Genomic DNA, 23,631 nt, shown 5'->3' on the forward strand with positions numbered 1-23,631 from the left:
AATAAATATATCCCATGTTTAAAGTGATATCATCTCTTCATTTTGGAGGAAAAAATGCCATAAAATGGCACAATGGTTTTTCAGATACTTTCCAATGGTTATTGAATCCCTTACCACATAAAAGTTAATCAATCTGTTTTTTAAAGTCTATTCTGTGATAATCTCTCAGTGATTATTACACAGGGTAGCCATCTATGAAGGTCCATGTGGTTTGATGGCAAGCACAGATTTCAGAATAATTGCAATAACTGCTGTTTTGGTGGTAAAATGAAATTTATGATATTTGTATTCTACAGTGTATTTATTATGGAATTTTGAATCTCATATGAAAAGTTATCCCTCTAAGCACCCCACAGTGTTATGTATACATCACAAGTGATTTTCAATACTCACTCTCTACTTTCACACTAAAATCTGATCCACTGTAAGAAACACTTTGAATATTTCCACTTTGAATGTCACTGAAGAAAATAGTCTTTGTTTTGGGGTCAAATGACAGGCCTATCACATTCTTCATGGAGTGCTCATTCTCAATGGCTGGAATGGGTGTGTTTGTGCTTTTCTCTGTGAGATGCAGTGACTGGATACTGTTCACTTGGGAATACAGCAAGAAGGCTTCATATTCTGCAAACAAAGAAGTCATACATAGAGCTTCTATCACCACAGTTCTGACTTTGGTAGACAGATTTGTCAAAAGGGATGTGAGGTAGAATTCTATAAATATGTTATTATGCCGTGATAAAGCCTATGACAGAGGACAAGAATATGAAAGATGTCTTTCATGTTATTCCTATACACTTTCCTAAATCTGCCTACTTTTCACAAATTTGGCACAATAATGTTGTTAAGCTGAAAGTAAACCTTTCACTTCACATCATTTCAAAACATGTTTCTAAATCTGCAGAATTTTCTGGCACAATAATAATAATAATAATGGTCCAAATGTACACTTACCTTCACACTCTCCATTCTGTGTAACTTTTCCGTGTGAACAGTGGCAGGTCCTGTTGTTGTTCCCAATGTACAGACACAGTTCCTTACAACCACCATTATTAACACTGCAGGTGTTGTTACCTTCAAGAAACAGGTAAATAAAATGTAATGAAAACACCTTTTTACAACAGCCAATAAATAGCATCTCTTGATAGTTGCTCCTCTATTGATGTATTAAACAGATGGAACAATTTCTTAGGTACTTTTAACCCTTTACTCCATCTCACCTTACTTAAACAGGAGTATGATATACCTAACCACTGACTTAAAGGGTTCAGGCCAGGATAGAGGGTATTAGGGAACACTATGGCCCATCTCATAGACCCATCTTTTTTTGAGATACAATTATTTGATGCTTGTGAATAGATATAAATCCTTCCAGTTCATTAATATGAGAATAACTGATTTGATTCATAGATTGGTTTTTTTTTCAGACACAACACAATTTATTTAGAATAGCAATAACTGTCTACTTTCATGGTCATACATTTGACTATTATTCGCTAAGGTACATACTAAACAAATACAGCAATGCAGTAACATGATGTTGCACAATACATAAACTGTACCTGTTTGTCTTCCTTGGTCATATATTTTCACATCAGTAGGTTTAGCAGGTCTGGGATCTGTGTTTCTCCACATGATAATTGGAGCTGACCCGTTTTTGTGAGCTCTCATTATTGCTCCATAGGGGGAGCTAGGTGGACTGAACAGTCAATGAAAACTATTAGCTTTTTGTAATAATGGTTTTAGTGTTTGTAAAGAAGTTTCCATCAACAAGATGAGTGTACTTTGGGATAATCTGTTCTGATTAAAATCAATATTCATCTCCTTTGTCCATTAAATAATTAATTATATAATTATATGACAGTGTTCCAATTTTGTATCTCTTTCAAACTCAACATATCATTAGGTAACTCTTCATTACTGAAAGGGTACAAAACACCTTTCGTACACCATGTATTAACTTTCACATTCATATATTAAGCTGACTGAGCCTTGTGATTTTCGTTCTTTTTCCACAGCAAATCATATTACCAGTTTAACTTACTTATCAGTCCAGTAGATATAATCCCCAAACACAGTGATGGAGGTTGGATCTGTAAGATTTTCCCTGATAATGTACTTGGCTTCACTACCATCCAGGTTGCTGCTACAGATCACGTCAAGGGCTTTGTCACACCAGTATAACTTCCCTGCATCGTAATCTATGGTCAAACCATATGGCTCCTTAATAAAATCTGTGAGATTCATAATTGTTCTTCTCTCTGAGCCATCCAACCTTGCTCGCTCAATTCTTGGCCTTGTACCCCAGTCAGTCCAAAACATATACCTGGCAAACAAAATTTCACAAAAACAAAAATCAGAAAAAAAGTGGTTTCAAAAAATGTCACTCCTAATAATTCAGATTAAAATAATAGTAAATTTAATAATAGTTGCAGTCATGATTCAATGAGAAATATTTTACACTAAGACTACTTTTATTTTGATAAACAATTGATACTGGCTGAAATAAAGATGCTGTTCTGCTACTTCATTATCTTTTGCAGCTGACTCATTCCCCATTTCTGAACAAGGCAGTAGCACTTACCCAAGAACCGGATGAACCACAATGGCTTTAGGCCTGTCCAACTCCGAGGCTATCAAAACACGTCTGAAGGAGCCATTCAGTCTGGACACGTGAATGACGTCCAGTACACTGTCAGTCCAGTACAGGTTTTCTGAGATAAGCAAATAAAAAATTTCATATTACCAATGCATTGGTGCATTGTTAATAAGGTTTTTTACATACTACAGTAGCATATAATAGTATAAAATGTAGAAATGTTGTAAATAATCAGCAACACATTTTCTCACATACATGCATGTACACTAATAATAATAATATCTGTTATTTTCCTTTGACCCTCTGACCTGCTATCCAGTCTACAGCTAATCCCTCCACTGAGCTGATTCCATCAGAAACTAGCGTCTGTCGGCCCGTCAGGTCGCGTCGGATCCTGGAGATGGTCTTGGAATTGCTGTCCACCCAAAGCACGTAGTTCTTTGCTATAGAACAATTCAACACTTTTAATGATATGTGAATGTTAATGATGACAAAATGGCTAAAAATCACTAAATGTAGAGAAAAAAATTTGATCCAAGAAACTGCAAATGCCTCAATAATAATATCAAAACCTGCTTTTCATGACATTTCATTTAAAAAAACATCTGAAGAATGAGACCACCAAAAGGAGAAGCTACCAACTTTTACAAACCAGTCTCATATCACTGCTATTGACCTTCACATAAGGAATGCTATTTCAAAAAGATATTCATACCTGCATAAAAATCCACAGCATCCACAACTGCCACCCTAGATATGGGTGGTATTGCTGCCTGCTGAGGGGCAGTGACTAAGTCGAGAGAGATACCATGGATTTCTGTCTCCAAGGAAAACAACAGGAATGATCGGATACCTAAGAAATGTGAAATGTCTTTAAGCAGTGGTGAGGTGGCAAATACCTTCTGTAAGTCAACATAACTTTGAGCTTTCTGGCTAAAATATTTCACTATACAATGCAGCATGGGGCATGTTTAAATGCTAAACAATATTATCAAATGTGGGACTTTGAAGTGATCATAACAAATTGTCGATGTAATAAAGTTTTTTTTTCCTATAATCATCGCTTTAAAAGAAATCTATGAAGCATACAGATCAGCATTAGCATTTTCTGGAGGGACAACATTATAATTAGTAAAAGACAAGACAATTGCTGGGTTAAAACTATTTTTTTTAATTAGTATTTTTAGGAAATTATTCAGAAACCAAGCTCTGCAATTCAAATGTTGTACTGGCAATTAAACTGCTGAGCTTATTAGCACGTCCATGCTGTTATGTCATGCAATTGGTTGCTGTTAATAATTTTTTATTTGCGACAACTAAATATGAATAACGCCAAGCACAGGCTTGCTGCCATGTATTATGTTAGGGGTTAGTGTATCTTGTAGTTAATGGTAAATAATGCCCTACTTGTACTTCAACATGTTAATGTTCTTTACACTAACAAAGCAATTTCAGTTTCTATACAAATATCATTTCTAAGCATTATTTATGCTAGAGTCTAAAGCACATTGAATTTTTTTCCAAAAACATTTATAGTTAAAAGTTACCAAATCTATCTCCATTATCAAAGACCAAGTTATATCATAATAATTTACACACAAAGTCTATCGAAGCTGGGTAAGCTTTGCTTAAGTCAAAATATTACTGCTTGGTTAATTTTGCATGTCTCTTGTAAAAACTGTATCACATTGAACAAATGTGATTTTTAAATTGTATAAGCATATGGTAAAAACATTTTAGTGATTGTAGAAGCACTGCAAAAAGTAATTTTTAAGTTCAATTAGTCTAATTATTGCTGAATGCTGCTTAAATTTCAAAACTTTGTCATTAGCACAAATATTGGATTGATAAAATATTTTTTTCCAAATAAGAATTGAATCTTTTCGATTGTACTGATACATTATTTGCAATTAAAATACACAAGAAAGTATTATTTTTGAAACATTCCACTCAATGACTATTACTAATTTCATGCCTACAGTAATCAAAGGTATAATAACTAAATAAAACTATAATATACTTTGCACTGCCTGGGAAAAACTGTTGTAAATGTTAAGCATAATGTAACATGAAGCAAAATGTGTAACATTAGAAGTCAATACCTTAAAATACAACAATATAAGATGCATTCACAGAGGTTAAAAAAACTTGCATCAACAAAAAGCTTGTAGGTTTTTTTACTCTATCTCTCTACATATATAAATGTTATCACATAAAAAAAAATCTAAGCATGCTAACAGGACTTTTAAATTGTACTATATAAATATGAAATAAATAAATATCCTTGTATGGCATGGTTTCACACTATGAGGGCTTCATGCAAATGGGTGACAGTTTATCATGAGAAAGTGAATCCTGATTTCTACATTGTATTTCCATGACAATAATGCCACATATCAATGATACTGATAACAAACATTATGTCATAGAATATTTTTTACATAAAAATGAGTATTTAAAAATGCCAGATGTTTTAGTATAAATAATTTTGGAATTATTCTTAAAATATCTGTCTCACAAAAAAGAAAACAGGAATCTAGGTAAAATCAAAGCACTTTAAAAGGCTACATGGAAGTAAAGATGGCAACACAGGGAGGGATTTCGATGATAAAACCATGACCATAAAGGAAGCAGCCATTAGTTTTAATTGATGGATCTCCCCCAAATGACTGCATGAAGGCGTATTTGAAAGGACCCATGTACCAATGCATTTCTTGCCATCCGTCCCCAGCTTGAAGCCTGCTGTGCAGAAACACACAGCAGTCACGTTGTTGTTGACAGGTACACACAACTGGTCGCAACCACTGCTGTTCTTACTGCATGCATTCTTACGGAAGCCTGTCATGATGATGTAAATGGAAAGAATTTATACATTATTTGGGTAAAAAATACCACAGCAGTGGTATTCAGACAAATATTAGGGTTGGAAGGAGCACTAACAGATTGGTATAATAGGTAAAAACCAAAGAAGAAAGCCAGTTTGAGCTACTTCTAGGATCATTGCTATCCCATAATAATCTGCATTGCCAACAACTGCCATCAATTGTCAACAACCAAATGCACTCACAAGCATTTATCATTATGGGATAGAAATGGAACAAAAATAATGCTCTGCTCAAAGCCAATGTTAAAAAAAGAGTTATGAAAGACAAAGTCCAAATTAGGTATAAAAAGCGGCCATGTGCAAGTGACAGGTGCATGTGCACTTGAACTGACCTTAAAAGCCACAAGAATCCCATGTATTTTGATGTTAATCTTAATACTACAATAATGTTGACAGAAAATACATTATGGATATACAATTTTGTAACACTGAATTGAATAACATTTTTGTGCTACAAAATATATATGCCCCCAATGTATCTTCCTCGATAGATGGATCATCATCAAATATTAAAATACATGTGCATCTTGCATGTGAAAACACCAGGAACACATACACACAGATAAGCCAAAGAAAAAATCAGAGAAAGGTAAACTAGCTATGGTGTATCACCTGTGTCTTCAGAACACACTTGTTTTGTGGGTGAAACAGGCAGACAGAGGCAATCGCAGCCGCCATTTTTAGCTGCACATGGATGGTGTCTGTCAGTGACTTGGTAAAAATTCGATAAGATAACAAAGTTGAAGAGAAAGAATTGGCAAACAACAAAAACTGGTCTCTTGATAGGTGATTAACATGCATTCTGCTGAGTATTAATTGGAATGACAGAACAATGTAGTATAAGAATATATAATAATGGACAGTCTTGTATATATAAATCAGCAGAGAAATGTAAATGCCTAGAAACTACAAATATCAACAGAGAAAAAAAATGCCACACATAGCTGGGTTAATATTGGCATTTCTGAGGTCATTCTTTAATCCAACAACTACAATACATGTTGTAAGTTATGGAAAACTCCTTCAGGCTTTCTGTAATACCTCTAAACACCCATTAGTACACAACATGTTTTCTTTTTTGTTCTGATAGTCATGTAGAGCAAGAGAACATAAATTTGCCTGTAAACAAACAAAAAATGTTTTCATGCAAGAAACTTAGACCCTAATTCTCTGATAATTTTTTTTATTATCATTAAGAAAAAACTGAATTTATTTTTAAAAAATTAATTAATTGTATCCCATACCTCCCAAATAGTATATTACCTGGGAAACAAGTGCTAATTTTGCAAGGGTTTTAAGCACTGGCTGTGCAGTCCATCAAAATATTAACAATACCTGGCAGCACCCAAAGTTGATTTTAAGTTACAAATAGCAAAAATCCTCTCATACACTGCAGACCCCATGTTTTGTCTGACCAAAATCAGAAGTGTCAAAACCATGTATGGAACCTTAAAACAAGACCTCTCCACTATATTAACCCTCTGTGAGGCAATGCATCTACTAGCAGTATATATACATTTATGTAAATAAATACTGAAAATAAAAGTGCAAAAAATAACAAACAATTTTCTACAAATAAATGGCTATATGATGGTCTAAGCCAGCGAATTAACCACGTAGGTTTTTTCAGGTACTGTATAATGCCGACTAAATATGCAGTGTAAAGCAACATAAGCCCTACTGAGTCAAAGATTGCGGTTATTTGGTCACAAAGCAAACAATCTGGGACCCACTTTAATGTTACCATATGTGAGGCTAAAGGCAAGGTGCAATAAATTGTGGGTCACTTAACACAAAATAAATTGTAGTTTCAATTTTATTTGATTAATAACAAACAGTTCCAAATTATGATTTCATAATTTCATTCCCTATAAAAGAAACATATAATATTTAAAATTAAAAAGTTGGTGTTCTTGCACTGGTGTATTGACTGACCATGTCAACAAAAGAAAATCTACAGCACTCAAGTTATTTTGACAGATATCAAAATCATAAACCAATTCTTACTAATTATAAAGAGTTAAAACAATCTTTGTTTAATTATCATCACATTAAATTTTGTATAACATTTAATGCTCATTTTTCTTTAAAAAAAAGATCAATTTCTTCCTTTCCAGTATATATTTTCCATTGAACCCTTCGAGTTTCTTATGAAGAATGCTTTACTGATGCAAAATTACTGTTTTCGTGGACATAGATCCCAAAAGAAGACTGCTAGCAAAAAGTGTATGTTTAACCGACATTATACAGTTACTGAGACATAATCATGTACAGTCCATGAAATAAATTTTACACATCCTTCTAAACACACACACAACATTTACTAAGTATTCCACACAATTTCAATGTTTGAAAATATATTAAGGAAGTTTTGTTGCTAAAAAAATAACTATCAACACTAAAAACTTAATAACTGGCATTTAATTCATTACACATACAACTTAATACATAAAGCCAGATTTCCAACTTGGAAAAAAAAAAAGACCTCAAGCCTTCAAAAGGGAGGATAAAATACTGACCTGTCTTATTCTGCTCTTCATAGATTTTAATAGAAGTCACACTGTGAGTATTTTCTCTCATGGTTTCCACACTGGCATGAGTTCCATTCCTGTGTATCACAGCTATGGATGAGCTAGTGGCAATATACAACTGACCGTGGTGGATGCTCAAGGTTTGAATTTGACTCAAGGTAGCATTATCTGACAGAACTTGTGAGCCTGAACCATCCAAGTTACACCAAATTATCTGTGGTGGTGTGACACCCTTGTTAATAAAGTAAAGCTTCCCGTTGTCAAGGTCCACAGATAGACCTGAAAAAAAAAGTTAATTTTAATCAATTATGTATTGGACAATTTCAATGTTAATGTTAAATTAGGGTTTCAATCAGATAGTAGTCCCTTTTTGGTAAAATTCTTTTTTAATGTGGCAATGAACAGAATTGACCACAATGAATGTGCTTACTATCAGTTTTTCTAAATTATTCAAAATGATATATAAAATACCCTCTTTTCAATATAATTACATCAAAATAACAAATTCAAACTTACTTTCAGGTTTGGAGATATTGATGTTGGTCTTGTTATTAGGAAGAAGTTGGCGCACATCACTGCCATCCATTTTGGCAACATAAATGGCATGAGAGTTAGGCGAGGTCATGCTTTCTGCCCAGAATATTTGCCTTAAAGAAAAAATATACAGGTGCAACTTGCTATATCTGTATTTATAGAAAGATGAGAAATAAGGGGAAGTATGTGCAACACATTTTTTCAATACTACCAGAAATTTTCTGAGCATACCTAAAAATAAATAAAACAACAAATAAAGATTTGTTAAAAAAAAAACTAATACAATATAATTCTTATGTATTATGATGTTATTTAAAAATACTAGCCAGACAGATTTTAGAAAGTAAAGATTGATATTTTAAGACAAAATCTGACTTTACCCTTGATATGGATGAATAGCTAGAGATTTGATCTGTTTTCTTTTATCTATCAGCTTGCGTCTATATGCCCCATCAAGCTGGCACACCCATATAACTCCATTGCCGCTACTGTACGACCCAAAAAACATGTTACCAGACACATAGTCTATAGCAAAACCATTGGGATTTCTCAAATCTGCAAAACATTAAAATGATATTTGTTATAAGTATACACTGATGGTGTTAGACAGCATCAAATTGATATACATCCTCTCTAAAGCAGATCCCAACAAGCTCCACAAATCACCAAGAAATGGTAAAGATCTTTTATGAGATTATTTTGTACTTTAAGACTAATAAATGAATTAGCACGTATGTCAGTGTGCAATAACATCATAAGGTTGGGTAACAGTTGATGATAGACACAGTATATGATGGACAACTTATCTTTTCCATTAATATTTCCATTAATATCATTCAAAAACACTTATTACCCAACAATTCTATGAATTCCTACAGAAAGCTCAGCCATGAGATTATTGGTTGTGTTAAATATTTTGGAAATTCGAAAAAAAAAAAATAACAATAATAATTTTTTTTTCAATAAAGGCACTTTTTACTTCATTGGTAAATATCATATCCCAAGCACAAATATTTCACCATCAGCAATCTCTGATACTCAACCTGTATCAATGATGGTCTCAATGCCTGTCCCATTTATGTTGGCACGGTTAATGAGGTGCAGAGAACTTTCAACCCAATACAGCTTGCCCATTAAGGGGTCAAAGTCCACTACAGTTGGCTTCTCGATATGAGGGACAGTGAAGGCAGGAATGGTGTTATAGTCGGGGTTGTTCAAATACACGCCACGGATCTCGTTGGGACGGGCATAAAGTAGGAATGTACCATTGGCTGGAAGAGCAGGCAATGCACATTACATGCAGTCTGAATAAGTCAGATATATGCCTAAAATATGTAACTTTTAATAAACTAGCCATTTGCCAGAGAACATTTGAAGCCCATAATGACACAAATGCTCACATGACATCTGTTTAACTACTGAATCTTATTTTGCATTATGAAAATGGAAAATGGATATTAATCTTAATTAATTATGTTGTCTATCCATTTCCCCATGGTGACAAAAGCCACTCAAAATGATGAAACAAACTTCCACACAGGAATTCTAGTACTTTTGAAATGAATGGTATCTTCATATTAATACCCAAAATGTTACTTACGTTTACATGTCTTCTTGTCTGGCTGTAAGTAGTAAAGATGAGGACAGAGACAGCCAACAGTTCCATTAAAACTCAACAGGCAAAGATGTGAACAACCGCCATTATTGTCACTACATGGATTCTTGACTGAAAAAAAAAATACCGAGCTAATTATTTAACTCTGTAATGTATAGGTCAAACAAGGTCAAAATTGAAAATAAACAGCTGTGGTATCCATGACAGTGACAGACTAGACTACCAATGACTTAAAGATATGACAACTCCTCATTTTCGCAAGAAAAGTGTCATGATATAACAAATTGTACAGAGTTTATACTTCCGCTTGATAATTAAGAATTCATCTTACACTGGGGTTGTCTCTTAGGATGATAAACGTGGAGGTCAAAGGGCTGAGTGATAGTCCTTTGTATCACGTGGACACTGCTGCCATTAAATTTGTTGGCCTGCAAAAGGACCAAAAAAGAGAAAATGTGAATTTACTTCGTACTAAATGTAACAGGAATACTAAGAAAATTCAGAGAAGAATTAGTTACACAGTAGTCACACTAGAAGTGGAAAGAGCCTGAATGCCACTTGAATGATAATTCTTTCTACATTCTAGTATTCTTAGGGCATTCCAAATAGAAGAGGCCATTCTTGTGGTCAGTCCAGGTTCAAAACTTCTGGCTCAGGCTCAAAACTTCTGAGTGGAGAAATAATGAGTGGCATCCAAAATGTATTCTAACTGCACCATGACTGCATTCTAAATATTCTTACGACACTCCAACAGCATTCCAAACATTCTGATTACATTCACGAGAGAAGTGAAATTTACCTCCACAAGTGCATTGGTTCTCCAGTCTGTCCAGTAAACTTTGGAGGCAAAAATGGAGACAGCAAATGGATGAGATAAAAAGTCATGTCCTCTTAGCACCTCCCTCAAGTCACTACCATCATACTTCACAGTGTTGATAGAATCTGACCTGGACAGCATAAATATACAATTATTACAGACGCCTTGAATAGACAGTATATAAACCTTTACATTCAGTTAAGTGCTGCACAAATATTTTACTTTTAGATTACCCTTCAAATATAAAGCACCAAGTCCAAACCTTATTGTACAATAAGAATATTGACAGTCTATCAAAACTAAGGACTGAAAAGAAACACATTGAATTTCCGGTTACTAAGTGGCCCAAAGCCTATAAGTTTAGGATGATCAGTAAAATGATGCTGGATTTCGCAAAGAATCCATAATGTAACATGTATTTTCTGTTTTGCTACCTTGCATCAATCCAGTACACCCTCTTCAAGTCATAGTCCAGGGTCAGTCCATTTGGCCATCCTGCGCCTCTGTATACCATGGTTACATTGACCACAATTCTCCGGCCCTCCCCACTCATAGAACAGCTCTCTATACGAGGCTGGCTGTTGTCCCAGTCAGTCCAGAACAACATGCTGAAATGTTTGAATTGAATGGAAATTATGTTAGGGGAATGTGAAACTAATTCATATACATGTACTTTAAATCCCTGACATCAAATCTGACTAAAAGCAAATAAAAATATTCAATGTGTCTCCGTTATACAACATAGTGTCCAATAAAACAGACCCATATTTGTAGGTCTGTTTACTCACCACAGAACATCTCAAGCACTTTGTGAGTAACTTTTCTATCTGATCATTCATATCAATCTCTTTCAGCTTACCCAACACTTGGATCCAAAGCAATGGCTCTTGGACTTTCCATTTTTCCTGCTACTAGGGTGGATCTGTGCTTTCCCTCCAAGGTGGCCACTTCTATCTGGTCTAGATTGCTCTCCACCCAGTATATATTTTCACCAATCCAATCTACAGCCAGGCCCTCTGCTGTGGCAAGTCCAACACTCACGATCTCTTCGATCTGGGTAATAGCTGAAACCAGGCAAGTGTCAAGAAAATAAATTGATGAAGAAGGGGTTAAAAATGAAACTGCAAAATGAATTAAGCTGAAACTCATTTCATCTATCAAAGCAAAAAAATGCAAAATTTGTTTCAGTTTTGATCCTTGATGATTCACTCAAATAATATTTAACAAAATAACCATTTTACAAGCCAAAGCATATGAAAATATTGATTTGAAGATGGACAAACATGTTCAGTAATTAATCTTAACAAATAATGCTTGATCTTTTACTTCAAACCAAAAATGTTTGCTAAAAATGCCAAGACTATAAGCAGCTTATTCCAATTTTAAATCATGACACGTCTCTCTTCATTTTTGTCATCCATTTCGGTTTATCCTAAATAACATCAACTAAAAGAACTTCATATAGAATACTACATGAATACTTAATATGTTAAGCTAAGTTACACTTACAATTGGTTACCATGACTCCTTTATATATCTTATCATCCACCACATCAGTCCAGAATATGGTGCTGTTCTTGTAGTAATAGTCAAGTGCAATTGTGTTTCTTAGTCCTGATGCCAGAGACACATAGCTCTGTCCATCCAAGTCCAAACGTCTGATCTCATGGCGATTTGAGAAGATAATGTACATAGTTTTGTTATCTGTAAAACAAAAGATAAATATTAAATGATAAATTATCCATCTATAGCAAACTTACTAGAGAGCAAAGCCACAAACTGTCTGTAAATCTATGCTTTTTTTATTCAAATTTTCTTTTAAGTTCATTACACTAATAATGCTTTTTTACTGAAATTTTAATAAACTATCAGTTTTCAACTACCAGATGGTTTACAAGTCCATCCATCCCTGTCCAAGGTATAGCCTTTAAAACAAGAGCACTTGAATCCATCTTTGGTATTGGTGCAGTTTTGACTGCAGGCACCCCAACGCTCACAGGGAAATGCATCTGAAAGTTCAATTGTGTAATATGAAATATTGCTGAAAGGTTTCTTATAAACCAATCTATTTCAAAACATCAACGCTCACAGGGAAATGCACCTGAGAGTTAAATTTTGTAATATGTAATGTGAAATATCGCTGAAGGTTTCTTATAAACCAAGCTATTTCAAAATATCTCTTACATTTTGAAACATTGAAATTGTTATATGAAAACACATAATGAAAATTTTACAGATTTCCCAGTACAATCAATGAGTCACATACCAGGTAGATCAAAGGTTATGTGTCAGCTTTGTTATCATTATTTTCATGATCAGTCTAGACTTTACCTGAAGGACAATACCAAGCTTATCTACCTGAGCATCTACACTGGTAACCTGATCACACCTGAGCCACTTTGGAGCTCACCTTGATTACAATCAAACTGGACCATATTCATACAACAAAGGATGTAGAGACCAACAGTTTTCATTTCATCACCTTAATCATCATCACAGCTGAAGCCTTAAGTGAAGCCATTTCCGTCTCCTTCTGAATCTCATGCATACTCTTAACTTTTTGTGCACATCACTATAAAAGTTGCAAGTCTAAGGCAAATCCATTACTAGAGCCGAAGTTTTTCTCAAAGACAACAGCTCTTGAAATTCTCTCCAATTCACCAACATGGAAAACCATACAAGATTTCTTCATTATGACAGCGACCAGTGGATCAGTGACAGTTTTGACTCGGATGACATTTCTGTTTTTGAAGGTATCACCAATGATGGTATGATAGATAATGTCAAACAAAGCCCTGACTACACTGAAGACCAACTCAAAACCATTTATGTGAAGTTAAACAGGGCATTGCATCAAATTCAACTACTAGACAACTATATCCAGAGTCTCAAACAACGTTACTACAGAGCTACAATGGCTGGTAGACTTGCATCTTGCTACAGCCTGCGTCTGAAGATCACCACTCTCTTTGGAGTGAAGCAGCTGATCTATGAGTATGCTTTACGTTTGTCTGAAGAAGCTGAGGAAATGCAGAGTTTTCAGTACCTCATGTTTTTTCCTGTACAGTCTGTTTGACTTAAAACTCAAAGGTCCTTTTCAGGACCACCATTTCCTCCACAGAAAAGGTATACCGAATAATTGCATGTTATCAAACATTAATTCAAAATACAATAATATTCATAAAATTTACCTGTGCAGGTAACATTATTTTGCATAATCTTCATACTTGCTGGGCAGGAGCAGACAAACCCATCTGGAGCTCTTGAACAGACATGGGAACAGGGGCTGTTTTCACATGTGTCCACATCTGGCAGAAACAAAACGATATACTATGCTGAGTTTAAGTATAAACTTCACAAAAAAAAAAAAAAAAAAAAAAAAAAAAAAAAAAAAAAATAATAATAATAATAATAATAATAAGAATAAAATGATAAAAATAAAGCATGCTGATTTCAGATCTATTAATTAAGTGAATACAGAAAGTGGACTAAATAAGAATGTCAAAGTTATTCATGTTAAGGAGATGAAAAGGTGGTTCATAATACCTTGTGGAGATTTTATTCCCCACACATTTCTCAATTCAGAACACAAAACATTAATTCTGAAATTTAACAGCTAAAATAAAACAAAATAATGTGTATAAAATTACATTTGACCTACCACACAAAGAGTGTTCATCTGATTCGTCAGCACAGTCAGCATTGCCATCACATAGTTGTGTGTGCTTGATACAGACAGTGCTGTTATCTTTACAGTGTCTACTGGGATAGGGACAGCGGACTACATTAACTATGGGGAGAAAAATGGGAATTATTTTATTTGCATTTTGTACTGTAAGTATATCATATGTTAAAAAGATCCTTATTCAAATGATAAATTTCACTTGGTAATTTGACACTGTTAGGTAATATCTCCTTACAATGGCATATGTACTTTCAGAAACTCCAACTTAATGTAGTTTCACTGAACAGACATGAGGCCATTTTGCTAATTCAATTAATATTGAGTACCAATATCTTCTATTCTTCGAAGATTTATAGATGTGAACACTGACTGGAATAAGTAGAGAGAGAAGCTTGTCATCAATACCTGTGCAATTCATTTCATCAGAATTGTCCTCACAGTCCCTCTCACCATCACACTTCCAGTCCAGAGGAATACACTTCCGCTCCTTCTGGCACATCATGAAATGTGGATCACAGGTCTGGTTGCTGCCTGAGAGATAAAGAATCATTATTACAGTTACATTTCTTTGTTATTCCACTGAGACAAAGAAATACATTCAAATGATGGGCAATAAGCCTTTTAAAATTTGAACTTTGAAGAACAAATGCTGTGAAATTAGTTAAGTATTGAAATACAATGTTTTTTTTTTCATTTATGACTAATGTATTAAAAGGGTATGGCCCATAAATTTCATATTGTTTTATATTCCCTGCAAAACATCTTACTGCAGTCGTTTTCTTCATCAGATCCATCTCCACAGTCATCGTCCCCATCACATCTCCAGTGGCGAGGTATGCAGTCGCCATTACCACATAGCCACTCATCTTCATGGTTACAAACGCCAGAAGACATAGCTACAAAATGAAAATCTCTGTTTGGGTGTATAAATTATACTATAAATTATACATTTTTAGTATGTGTGGAAAATAATACCATACATACCCACATTGACTTCCAGTCCAAAAATGAGATGAGTCGGAACTGATACATTTGCATTTTTGTCCTAAACAGAGCCGTGAGATCAATTGATAAGGACCAAAGTACAAACTGTTTTAATTCGATTCCTGACAGACTTTTTAGGTACAAAGACTGGTTCATTTGTTAAAGCCATTATATGTTCAGGGCAACAAAAATACATTTTATACAATCAAATATACAACGCTGTCTTCTTGAGGGGTGAAAAATGACCTTGGAATATTTTTCTAACAGTTATCTATCAAGCCTTAAATTAAAACTATTGCAGAACTTACTTGGACAGTTTTCTTCATCTGAGCCATCTCCGCAGTTGTCATCTCTGTCACACTTATACTCCATGTTAACACAGTTGCCATTTTTACACTGGAACTCTGTGTTGTTGGCACATTGGTAAACACAGTCCCACTGGAGAATGTGTGGTAGAGAGAGAAAGAGAGATTTTAAATGCAAAATAAAAAGTGGATAGGACTGAAAAACATCTAGCTTCAGGTTATCTTAAAAATAGACTGTTTACAAAAATTACTAAAATATCACTTCAATTATTCCATTCAATCTATTCCAGTTATCATTTTTATTCAAGACTCTAACAATATTTTATCAAAGGAAAACATATAATAAATTCAGTAAGGAATTAACATAAAACTGAAGATAATCTTAAGAATACCTCATCAGAATTATCTGAGCAGTCATTCTCTCTGTCACACTTAAACAACATGGAGATGCAGCGTTTGTTAGCACATGTGAACTGCTCCAACCCACAAGATGGGTACTCTGAAGGCAAAAAGTGGTTAATCATTTAATACTCTTCTAAATATTAACCACAAAAATTGATTTTTAATAAATTTGCAAGAGGGTATGTGGTGAGAGAAGGTTGAAATCTCTCAATCACTTGATACAACAATAATGTTGACAGTTTTTACTTTGCAGGGAATTATATAACTCCAATAATGTTCATGGAGATAACTACACACAAAACCTAAATTCATGAACATGTGTAAAGTACTATATTTGACTACCTTAACAAATCTTTGTTTTTGAAATTCTGTTCTGTTACCAGTACAGGGAAGGTATTTTGTGGTCCAATTTTGAGTAGAAAATAATTTTCTTACCCAGCAACATATGCAAAAAGAAGTCAAAGACTTTGAAGCAAAGTACTGATAAAAAGAATTACCATCAGCACATTCTGGAGGTTCATCAGAATTGTCTCCGCAGTCGTTGTCATGGTCACACCTCCATGTTAGAGGAATACAGCGCTCAGTTTTATTACATTTCATATGATCTCCCTCACATGTTATGTCTGAAAAGATTAATTTTTTTCATATAGCTTTATCAGTTATTGTTTTGCTACATTGGATTGAGGGTATGTAAAGATAAAATTTAAGTTTACTACTAGATGATATAGAAAATGTAAAAAAAAAAGTTTTTGATATTAATGACCAGAATGGGGTATAGATTGTGCACGTAACAATGGGGAAGGGGCATCAGAGGTAGATACTGTAGTTTTTTAATGACGTCAGGGAGATCTTTATTTAGTTTTATCACAAAGCGAATCCCCAGAAACAACATAATATCCTATGCCAATTATACAATAAGCCATAACAGTATTTAATGCAACACACTGTGGCCAGGAAATGTAAATGTATGGTTTAGCTCTTCCAAGATAATTGCACATCAGAGAAAAAATTTTCATACTTTGACAGATGGCGATATTCTCATCCTCTCCAGTCGTACAGTCTTCCTCCCCGTCACACATCCACCGCTGGAATATGCAACGGTTGTCTGAGCACTGGTATTCTTCCTTTTTACATGTATGATGGGCTGAAAAATAAACAAAAAGTAAGAGACTATCCCCAAATAATTCAAAAGAAATGTTTAAAATGAGTTTAAAATGAAATGTCCAGAAAATGGGGTTTAAATCAAACATCTGCACAGAGTAAGTAAATGATTCTTTTTTCTGAAGTGTTGAAGATCATAAAGAACTCAATAAACAACATTGCAGTCAGTCAAAGCCATTACCAAACTTTTGTAGTTAAAACAAACCAGATATCAATTACTACGGTTCAAGCCATCTTCAAATGTTGAATAAAAAATAGTATCAGTAAGAGAAAAGGAAGACAATTGAAAAATTGACAATGTTCAACAGTTTGGCTTGACATCAGTATTTATCTGAACATACCAGTCCAAGTCACCTTACTCACCACATACACCTCCCGCATCTCGTATCTCATCAGAGCCATCGCCACAGTCATCTTCACCATCACACGTCCACTGTTTGGGAATACAGCGGCCATTATGACACTGAAACTGATCTTCTTTACACAGTGGGGGAGGGGTGTATCCTGGGATTTCTGGAAGAGGAATTGGATAACTGTAGCCTTTCAATAAAGCTTTATGTACAGCTGGTCATGGAAATAGGGACAAAGTGAAAATTATTTGAACTTGGAAGAGGACTATGGAACACTTTGTGACAGTTATGACACAGTTATATTTAAGATGTTAATGAGAGCCACTACTGGTTAGGAAGGTTCATATTCTATTCAGCAAATTCCAAATAAAAACTCCAAAAACCTAAAGTTACTCTCAAAGCCTGTTAACAATTTAACAGATACAGTTTGTCCCATTGTGAGACGGATGTAATATAATCTCTGTAATCTCTGGGAGAACTGAGTTAATAACACAGTTAACCACTGGGCCACGGATATCAAACCACAAATGTGGCATTCAGTCAGTATGATATCAAAAGTAAGACTATTACTAGCTTTAAGCTAAACCTGATGTGAACTGGACAATACAATAGCCACTTTACGCAGAGCTAAAGCAACAGTGATAAAACACAAGTTAAAGGACGTACCTGTGCAATTTGATTTATCAGCTGCTAACTGGAACCCATCCTGGCAAGCACATGTTGGAGCTGCTCCATTTACAGCAAGGCATAACTGAGAGCAGCCGCCATTGTTATTACTGCAAGCCGTACTGCCTGAAGTCAACAAGTAGTACGAATGTAAATTTTATAAAATCAAAATAACATTAGTGATCTCAAATTGTGCTTGTTATTACTGCAAGCCGTACTGCCTGAAGTCAACAAGTAGTACGAATGTAAATTTTATAAAATCAAAATAACATTAGTGATCTCAAATTGTGCTTGTGGTCTGTACACAAGATGAACTACCTATGCCTTTATCTCAAGTCTCAAAAGTACTCATAAGTAACCAGGTTTATCCATGACACTCAATGTTTGAGTAATGTGTTTTTGTGTCCACCATTTCACTTTGTTATCTGTCAAATATCTTTCTGATTACATTGCAGTGGCATCTAATTGCAATATTCAAAGAATAATTTTCTGAATAAATTTTCAATAAAATTTTAAAAATATGACTGAAAATAGTATGTATAACAAAATAAATTGAATAATTCTAAATAATTGTTAGTAATTTCACTCAGTCTAACATAGTACACCATTCATGAATGTGCCAGTAAATGATATGAAGCAAAACACAATACATCTTAATTGCAAAATGAACGTCTTACTATTTTGTGTGGAGGCATCATACAAAGACATTCCAAATACTGGCGCCCCATCATTAGCCACCACAGTGGTCTCATTGGCCACACTGTTATATCGTTTGATCTGGCCAGTGGATAACTCTGTCCAGTAAATATCATCCTGGTGAACTACAAGACCATATGGATATTTCATCCCTTTATGACCTCCAACCATCAACTGATGAAAAAAACACAATAATGAAGTAAATGAAATTTGTGTAGACTTACAATAAAAGAATTATTTAAGTAATATTGTGTAGCCAATCTAGATTCCATAGCACAAATGTCCTTAAAATGAAAAACTTTTAAAAATATATTAATTGAAAAAGAAAAAACTTTCTTATTAAGGAGTACAAGTGCCAACCTCTCTGTTGTTTCCATTATAATCCATACACTCTATGCGGTCATAGTGAGCATCTATCCAGTATACTTTCTTCTGCACACGATCCAGAAATAAGGAGTTAGACCACTGAATGTAGTCAGACACCAGAACTTTCCGTCCACTGCCATCCATGTTGGCACGCTCTATCTTGGCCCTTTTTCCATCCTGGGGGTTCTGGACAAGATCTGACCAAAACATAAATCTGGAAAGGCCAAATTTGATGCCCTTCAGTGAAGAATATAATTTGATAAAATATCCCCAAGTCTCAAGGTTTGAAAAAAAAAAAAAATAATAATCCTTGTAAAAAAGTACAATTTTGCCCTTTAAATATCTGGACTAGCTCTAACACAATCTACCTTTTGGCCAGATACCTGAAAAAAAATTGCAAATCAATTTTTGAAATAAGCAATATCACACCATTTACAATATCTTAACCCAAAGTGAGGTTCTCAATTTGTACCCAAAATTCATCTTTACTCTTACCCTTCTACTGGATCTACCACAACATCTCTCAGGGCTGACATGTTGCCAGAGACCAAAGTCTTGTTGATTTCTGGTTTCTCTATTTTTGCCACCATGATAGCCTTCCTTCCATCATCTCCCCAGAAGATATTGTTTCCTGTCCAATCTATAGCTATTCCCTGGACTTTGTTGATATCTGAAATTGTTCAACAATTTAATGTTGAGATATGAGATATTTTTACATTCCAGTTGTTTGATTCACTTGCCAAATTATGTATGAAAGATTTCAGTTTCAAATTCATGTAAAAAAAAAAAAAAACAGTTATAAAAAAGTTTATTTTTTATGAGAAATAATATTAAAATTTTCATCCAAATAACAATATATGTTGTATTGGTAAGCTGAGAGACATACTTACTGCTCACAGACCAAGAGTCAAGAGTTGTTTTCCCAACATCACGCCTTCCTATCCTAAACGCAATAGGGTCAGAGAAGTAGATCTTCTTGGATGCAGCATGAAAGTCCACATACATAGGTCTGTGTAGATTGTGAATTGGGGGAATGACCTGCTGGGATGTCCCTCCCCTATTCATTTCTATTCCCTTTACAAATCCTTGCTGACCATTTGCATACAGAATGAAAGGATATGAGATATTCACTGTAAAAAATATATTGAAAATGTTGTTAAAGGCAAAACTGTAACTTTTTTAACTACCAAAATACAAATGAAATTCTTGTTGTTAATACATTGAATACAGGCATCTTTCTCCAATGGAACCTGAAGAAAAGGTTATAATAGTCAGTCACATCCCTAGAACAAGACCTCAGTTAGGTTTATGGCTTGTGCACCAATTTTTTTTCAAGTAAAGATCAAAACAATAAGAAAACAACTGCTAATCATCATCTTATAAAAAGTTCCGATTTTACACACTAGGTTATAATACATACATATGCATCTCATTCCATCTGGCTGCAACTGATATCCTTCTTTACACATGCATTGTTTCTTCCCTGTTCCCTTGACGATACACAAGTGTTGGCAACCACCATTAGAGGATGAGCAGTCATGGCCAGGGTCTGAAAATTTATGGACGAATATCACTACAATGACCACATGATCTAAAAGATTTAAAATAGAACTTCTGATGACACTATTTCTTAAAAATTTCAAATTTAGCTTCTGATGACACTGTTAACTATAAATTCCTATCTGATTTGAATGCTCAATTTTTTGTATACCTTGAAATTTAAAACAAAAAAGGATATTGTTAGTACCTTCAGGTTGGCTGAGTTCATGATACACACGGATGACGCCTGGTTTGGTAAGATTACCCACAACTGTCTTGGGTTTATTGTCTGTATCCCATAATTTTATCACTCTGTTAAATGCCAGGACGCTCCTGTTGTGATGACTTGTAGTGTAGATTGTATTTTCAAATACTGTTAAACCAAATATATGTTCAACCTGTAAAAATAATAAACCTATTAAATTGTCTTAAATCATCATAAATTTAGATAATTTCTCCACAGCATAAATTATAATTTCTCAAACTTTTCATATTAAAAGAATTAAAATGTTCTTGGAGCTTAGCCAAGTAGCTATAGCTCTTACACTAAGAAGTTTTTCAATAAGAAATATCTATAAAGCTCTCTAGACCTCATTTTGAACTGTTGTTAATTTAACTCTCCTTTTCACAAAAGTTTTTAGATACAAGCTGAATTTAGATTCAGTAATGCATTTTCCTTACATTGTTCCCATAAATAATAAGCCTCCTAGAGGCAGGAGTTCCTGAATAGTCAATTCTTTCTATGACATTCAGGTAGGAGTCACACCAGAAGACATGTTGGCGGTTGTGGTCAATGGCAATGGCTTGTGGACGGACTATTTTCTTGTCAACAATTATTTTACTATTCTCCCCTGTCATGTCATATCTTATAATGGATGGCCTCTCTCCCCATTCTCCAAGAAAAATATACCTTCAAGATAAAAATTGATGGTAAAATAGTTAAAATAAGGACTGCAAACAGAAAATGAACCATTTAATGTTGGAAAACCAACCCTTAGTCTTCATCTCTATTTGGATGTTGCCTTGTCTAAACTAAATGTAACACTAAATGTAATGGCAGAATGCACTGTAAAAGCAGAGTGAGTAGGAAGTCACCAAATTTAAAAAAAAAACACTATTTTTGAGTATCTTACATAACACCCAGGAATGGAGTCTCTCAACAATAGGAATTCGTTCAAAATATGACATTTTCATCACTTAAGTATACGTAATTATATTTACCCTTTGGCTGGGTCTATTGCAAGTGCCTTGGGTCGCTTCACTTCAGTGTTGATGATAGTTCGACATGCCTCTCCAGTAGCATTGCATACAAACACCATTGCACGTTTGTCATCACTAAAGTACCAATTGCCAGAGATTGAGTCCTTGGCTACTTGTTTCACATCTTAAAAAATAGATGTGTATTAACAGAATGAAATATTAATTATTTAGGTGAAGAATAACATCATTTCAAAACTTAATGCAAAATAGTCTGAAAGCAATTAATAATGTTTTATTTAATTAAGGCATTTCAACAACTCGATTGTCTTAGGTAAAAAATGAAGTCCTTCAACTAAAAATGTCAGGTTAAAGAAGAAAAATGTAGCTCAGAGGTATCATAATGGAAATGAGAAATAAAAACCACATGAACTAATAATAAATAAATTAAATTAATAAATCTAGAGCAAAATGTTATAATTCAGGATACAAGGATTAAAGTTTGTTTACAGAACACAGCAAAAGAAATCATGAACATAATAATAAAAATAATAAAACAATCAGGAAATGAACTTACTACTCAAGGAATACTGCATGGGTATATCCCATGTGACAGAGGGATCTTGGTTTAATTTGGCACACCTGAGATTAAATAAATTACTCAACACATCAGCCCTGACCTGAAAAGGAGATTACGAAATAATGACAGGAAAAAAAACAAATAATAAAAAACACAATAAATGTTTTAAAAAATCAACAGAAGAAGGAAGCAAGGGGGAAAATAACCCTGCCCCCTCCCAATCGATACATAATATAGAGTGATTGCTAATACACTACTAGTTATGAATCAGCTGAACTACATATCCGCATATCTTTTTGAGCAAATTTGAGTCCAATGAGCCAATTTCTAATATTTGTATCCCAGACAATGCCTTACCCAACAAACAGTCTGGTTTCTCAGGTCCAGATCCAGAGATACAACTTTAGATGCATTGATTAGGTAGGGGACATTCCTCAGCATCCTCTGAGAGCCATTTGTCCAGGTCTGTTCTATCCCATAATGTGTACTGAACAAAAGGGTGGGTTCACGCTCCCCTAGAGATAATGTACACTCTGTCATGTCAAGATATGCTTGTGAGGAATACCAATCATCCATGTGATATAAATAAAGACTTTAAAACTAAGGTCTTATGATCTGCAACTGGACATTGGACAAGTGAAATCGCGGTGACCAGCAGAAGTCTCTGTCATAATAGTACAACATCTTTTTACTAGACATAAATGGGAGATTTCCAGTAAT

At 34.4% G+C, this 23,631-nt stretch overlaps 1 protein-coding gene across 2 annotated transcripts in view; it reads right to left on the reverse strand.

Annotated features, from left to right (window-relative positions):
* The window catches only part of LOC106174214 (prolow-density lipoprotein receptor-related protein 1), a 50,748-nt gene extending 27,246 nt beyond the window's left edge, over positions 1 to 23,502 (reverse strand). The window contains exons 1-39 of one of the 2 annotated variants that reach the window (XM_087006056.1): positions 23,269 to 23,502; positions 22,909 to 23,011; positions 22,356 to 22,518; positions 21,816 to 22,044; positions 21,343 to 21,532; positions 21,016 to 21,144; positions 20,486 to 20,725; positions 20,091 to 20,265; positions 19,590 to 19,809; positions 19,211 to 19,403; positions 18,534 to 18,659; positions 17,881 to 18,030; positions 17,375 to 17,500; positions 16,854 to 16,979; positions 16,347 to 16,453; positions 15,958 to 16,087; positions 15,433 to 15,561; positions 15,071 to 15,196; positions 14,642 to 14,770; positions 14,172 to 14,288; positions 12,864 to 12,989; positions 12,490 to 12,684; positions 11,840 to 12,044; positions 11,415 to 11,588; positions 10,963 to 11,110; positions 10,495 to 10,591; positions 10,149 to 10,274; positions 9,592 to 9,819; positions 8,929 to 9,103; positions 8,531 to 8,661; positions 8,003 to 8,293; positions 5,303 to 5,437; positions 3,315 to 3,452; positions 2,908 to 3,042; positions 2,585 to 2,714; positions 2,045 to 2,326; positions 1,563 to 1,699; positions 955 to 1,074; positions 394 to 624 (exon numbers count right to left, since the gene is read on the reverse strand). In XM_087006056.1, the coding sequence (XP_086862182.1) occupies positions 394 to 624; positions 955 to 1,074; positions 1,563 to 1,699; positions 2,045 to 2,326; positions 2,585 to 2,714; positions 2,908 to 3,042; positions 3,315 to 3,452; positions 5,303 to 5,437; positions 8,003 to 8,293; positions 8,531 to 8,661; positions 8,929 to 9,103; positions 9,592 to 9,819; positions 10,149 to 10,274; positions 10,495 to 10,591; positions 10,963 to 11,110; positions 11,415 to 11,588; positions 11,840 to 12,044; positions 12,490 to 12,684; positions 12,864 to 12,989; positions 14,172 to 14,288; positions 14,642 to 14,770; positions 15,071 to 15,196; positions 15,433 to 15,561; positions 15,958 to 16,087; positions 16,347 to 16,453; positions 16,854 to 16,979; positions 17,375 to 17,500; positions 17,881 to 18,030; positions 18,534 to 18,659; positions 19,211 to 19,403; positions 19,590 to 19,809; positions 20,091 to 20,265; positions 20,486 to 20,725; positions 21,016 to 21,144; positions 21,343 to 21,532; positions 21,816 to 22,044; positions 22,356 to 22,518; positions 22,909 to 23,011; positions 23,269 to 23,487 (6,331 nt within the window). In that variant the 5' untranslated portion in view covers positions 23,488 to 23,502. Of the gene's footprint in view, positions 1 to 393; positions 625 to 954; positions 1,075 to 1,562; positions 1,700 to 2,044; positions 2,327 to 2,584; positions 2,715 to 2,907; positions 3,043 to 3,314; positions 3,453 to 5,302; positions 5,438 to 6,095; positions 6,195 to 8,002; positions 8,294 to 8,530; positions 8,662 to 8,928; positions 9,104 to 9,591; positions 9,820 to 10,148; positions 10,275 to 10,494; positions 10,592 to 10,962; positions 11,111 to 11,414; positions 11,589 to 11,839; positions 12,045 to 12,489; positions 12,685 to 12,863; positions 12,990 to 14,171; positions 14,289 to 14,641; positions 14,771 to 15,070; positions 15,197 to 15,432; positions 15,562 to 15,957; positions 16,088 to 16,346; positions 16,454 to 16,853; positions 16,980 to 17,374; positions 17,501 to 17,880; positions 18,031 to 18,533; positions 18,660 to 19,210; positions 19,404 to 19,589; positions 19,810 to 20,090; positions 20,266 to 20,485; positions 20,726 to 21,015; positions 21,145 to 21,342; positions 21,533 to 21,815; positions 22,045 to 22,355; positions 22,519 to 22,908; positions 23,012 to 23,268 lie in introns of both variants that reach the window. The other variant, XM_087006057.1, reaches the window with a different exon arrangement.
* Positions 23,503 to 23,631: the final 129 nt, after the last annotated feature.

Source organism: Lingula anatina, chromosome 2 (genome assembly GCF_051362555.1).
Source record: "Lingula anatina isolate TDL-2025a chromosome 2, LinAna3.0, whole genome shotgun sequence".
NCBI classification, from domain to species: Eukaryota; Metazoa; Brachiopoda; class Lingulata; order Lingulida; family Lingulidae; genus Lingula; species Lingula anatina.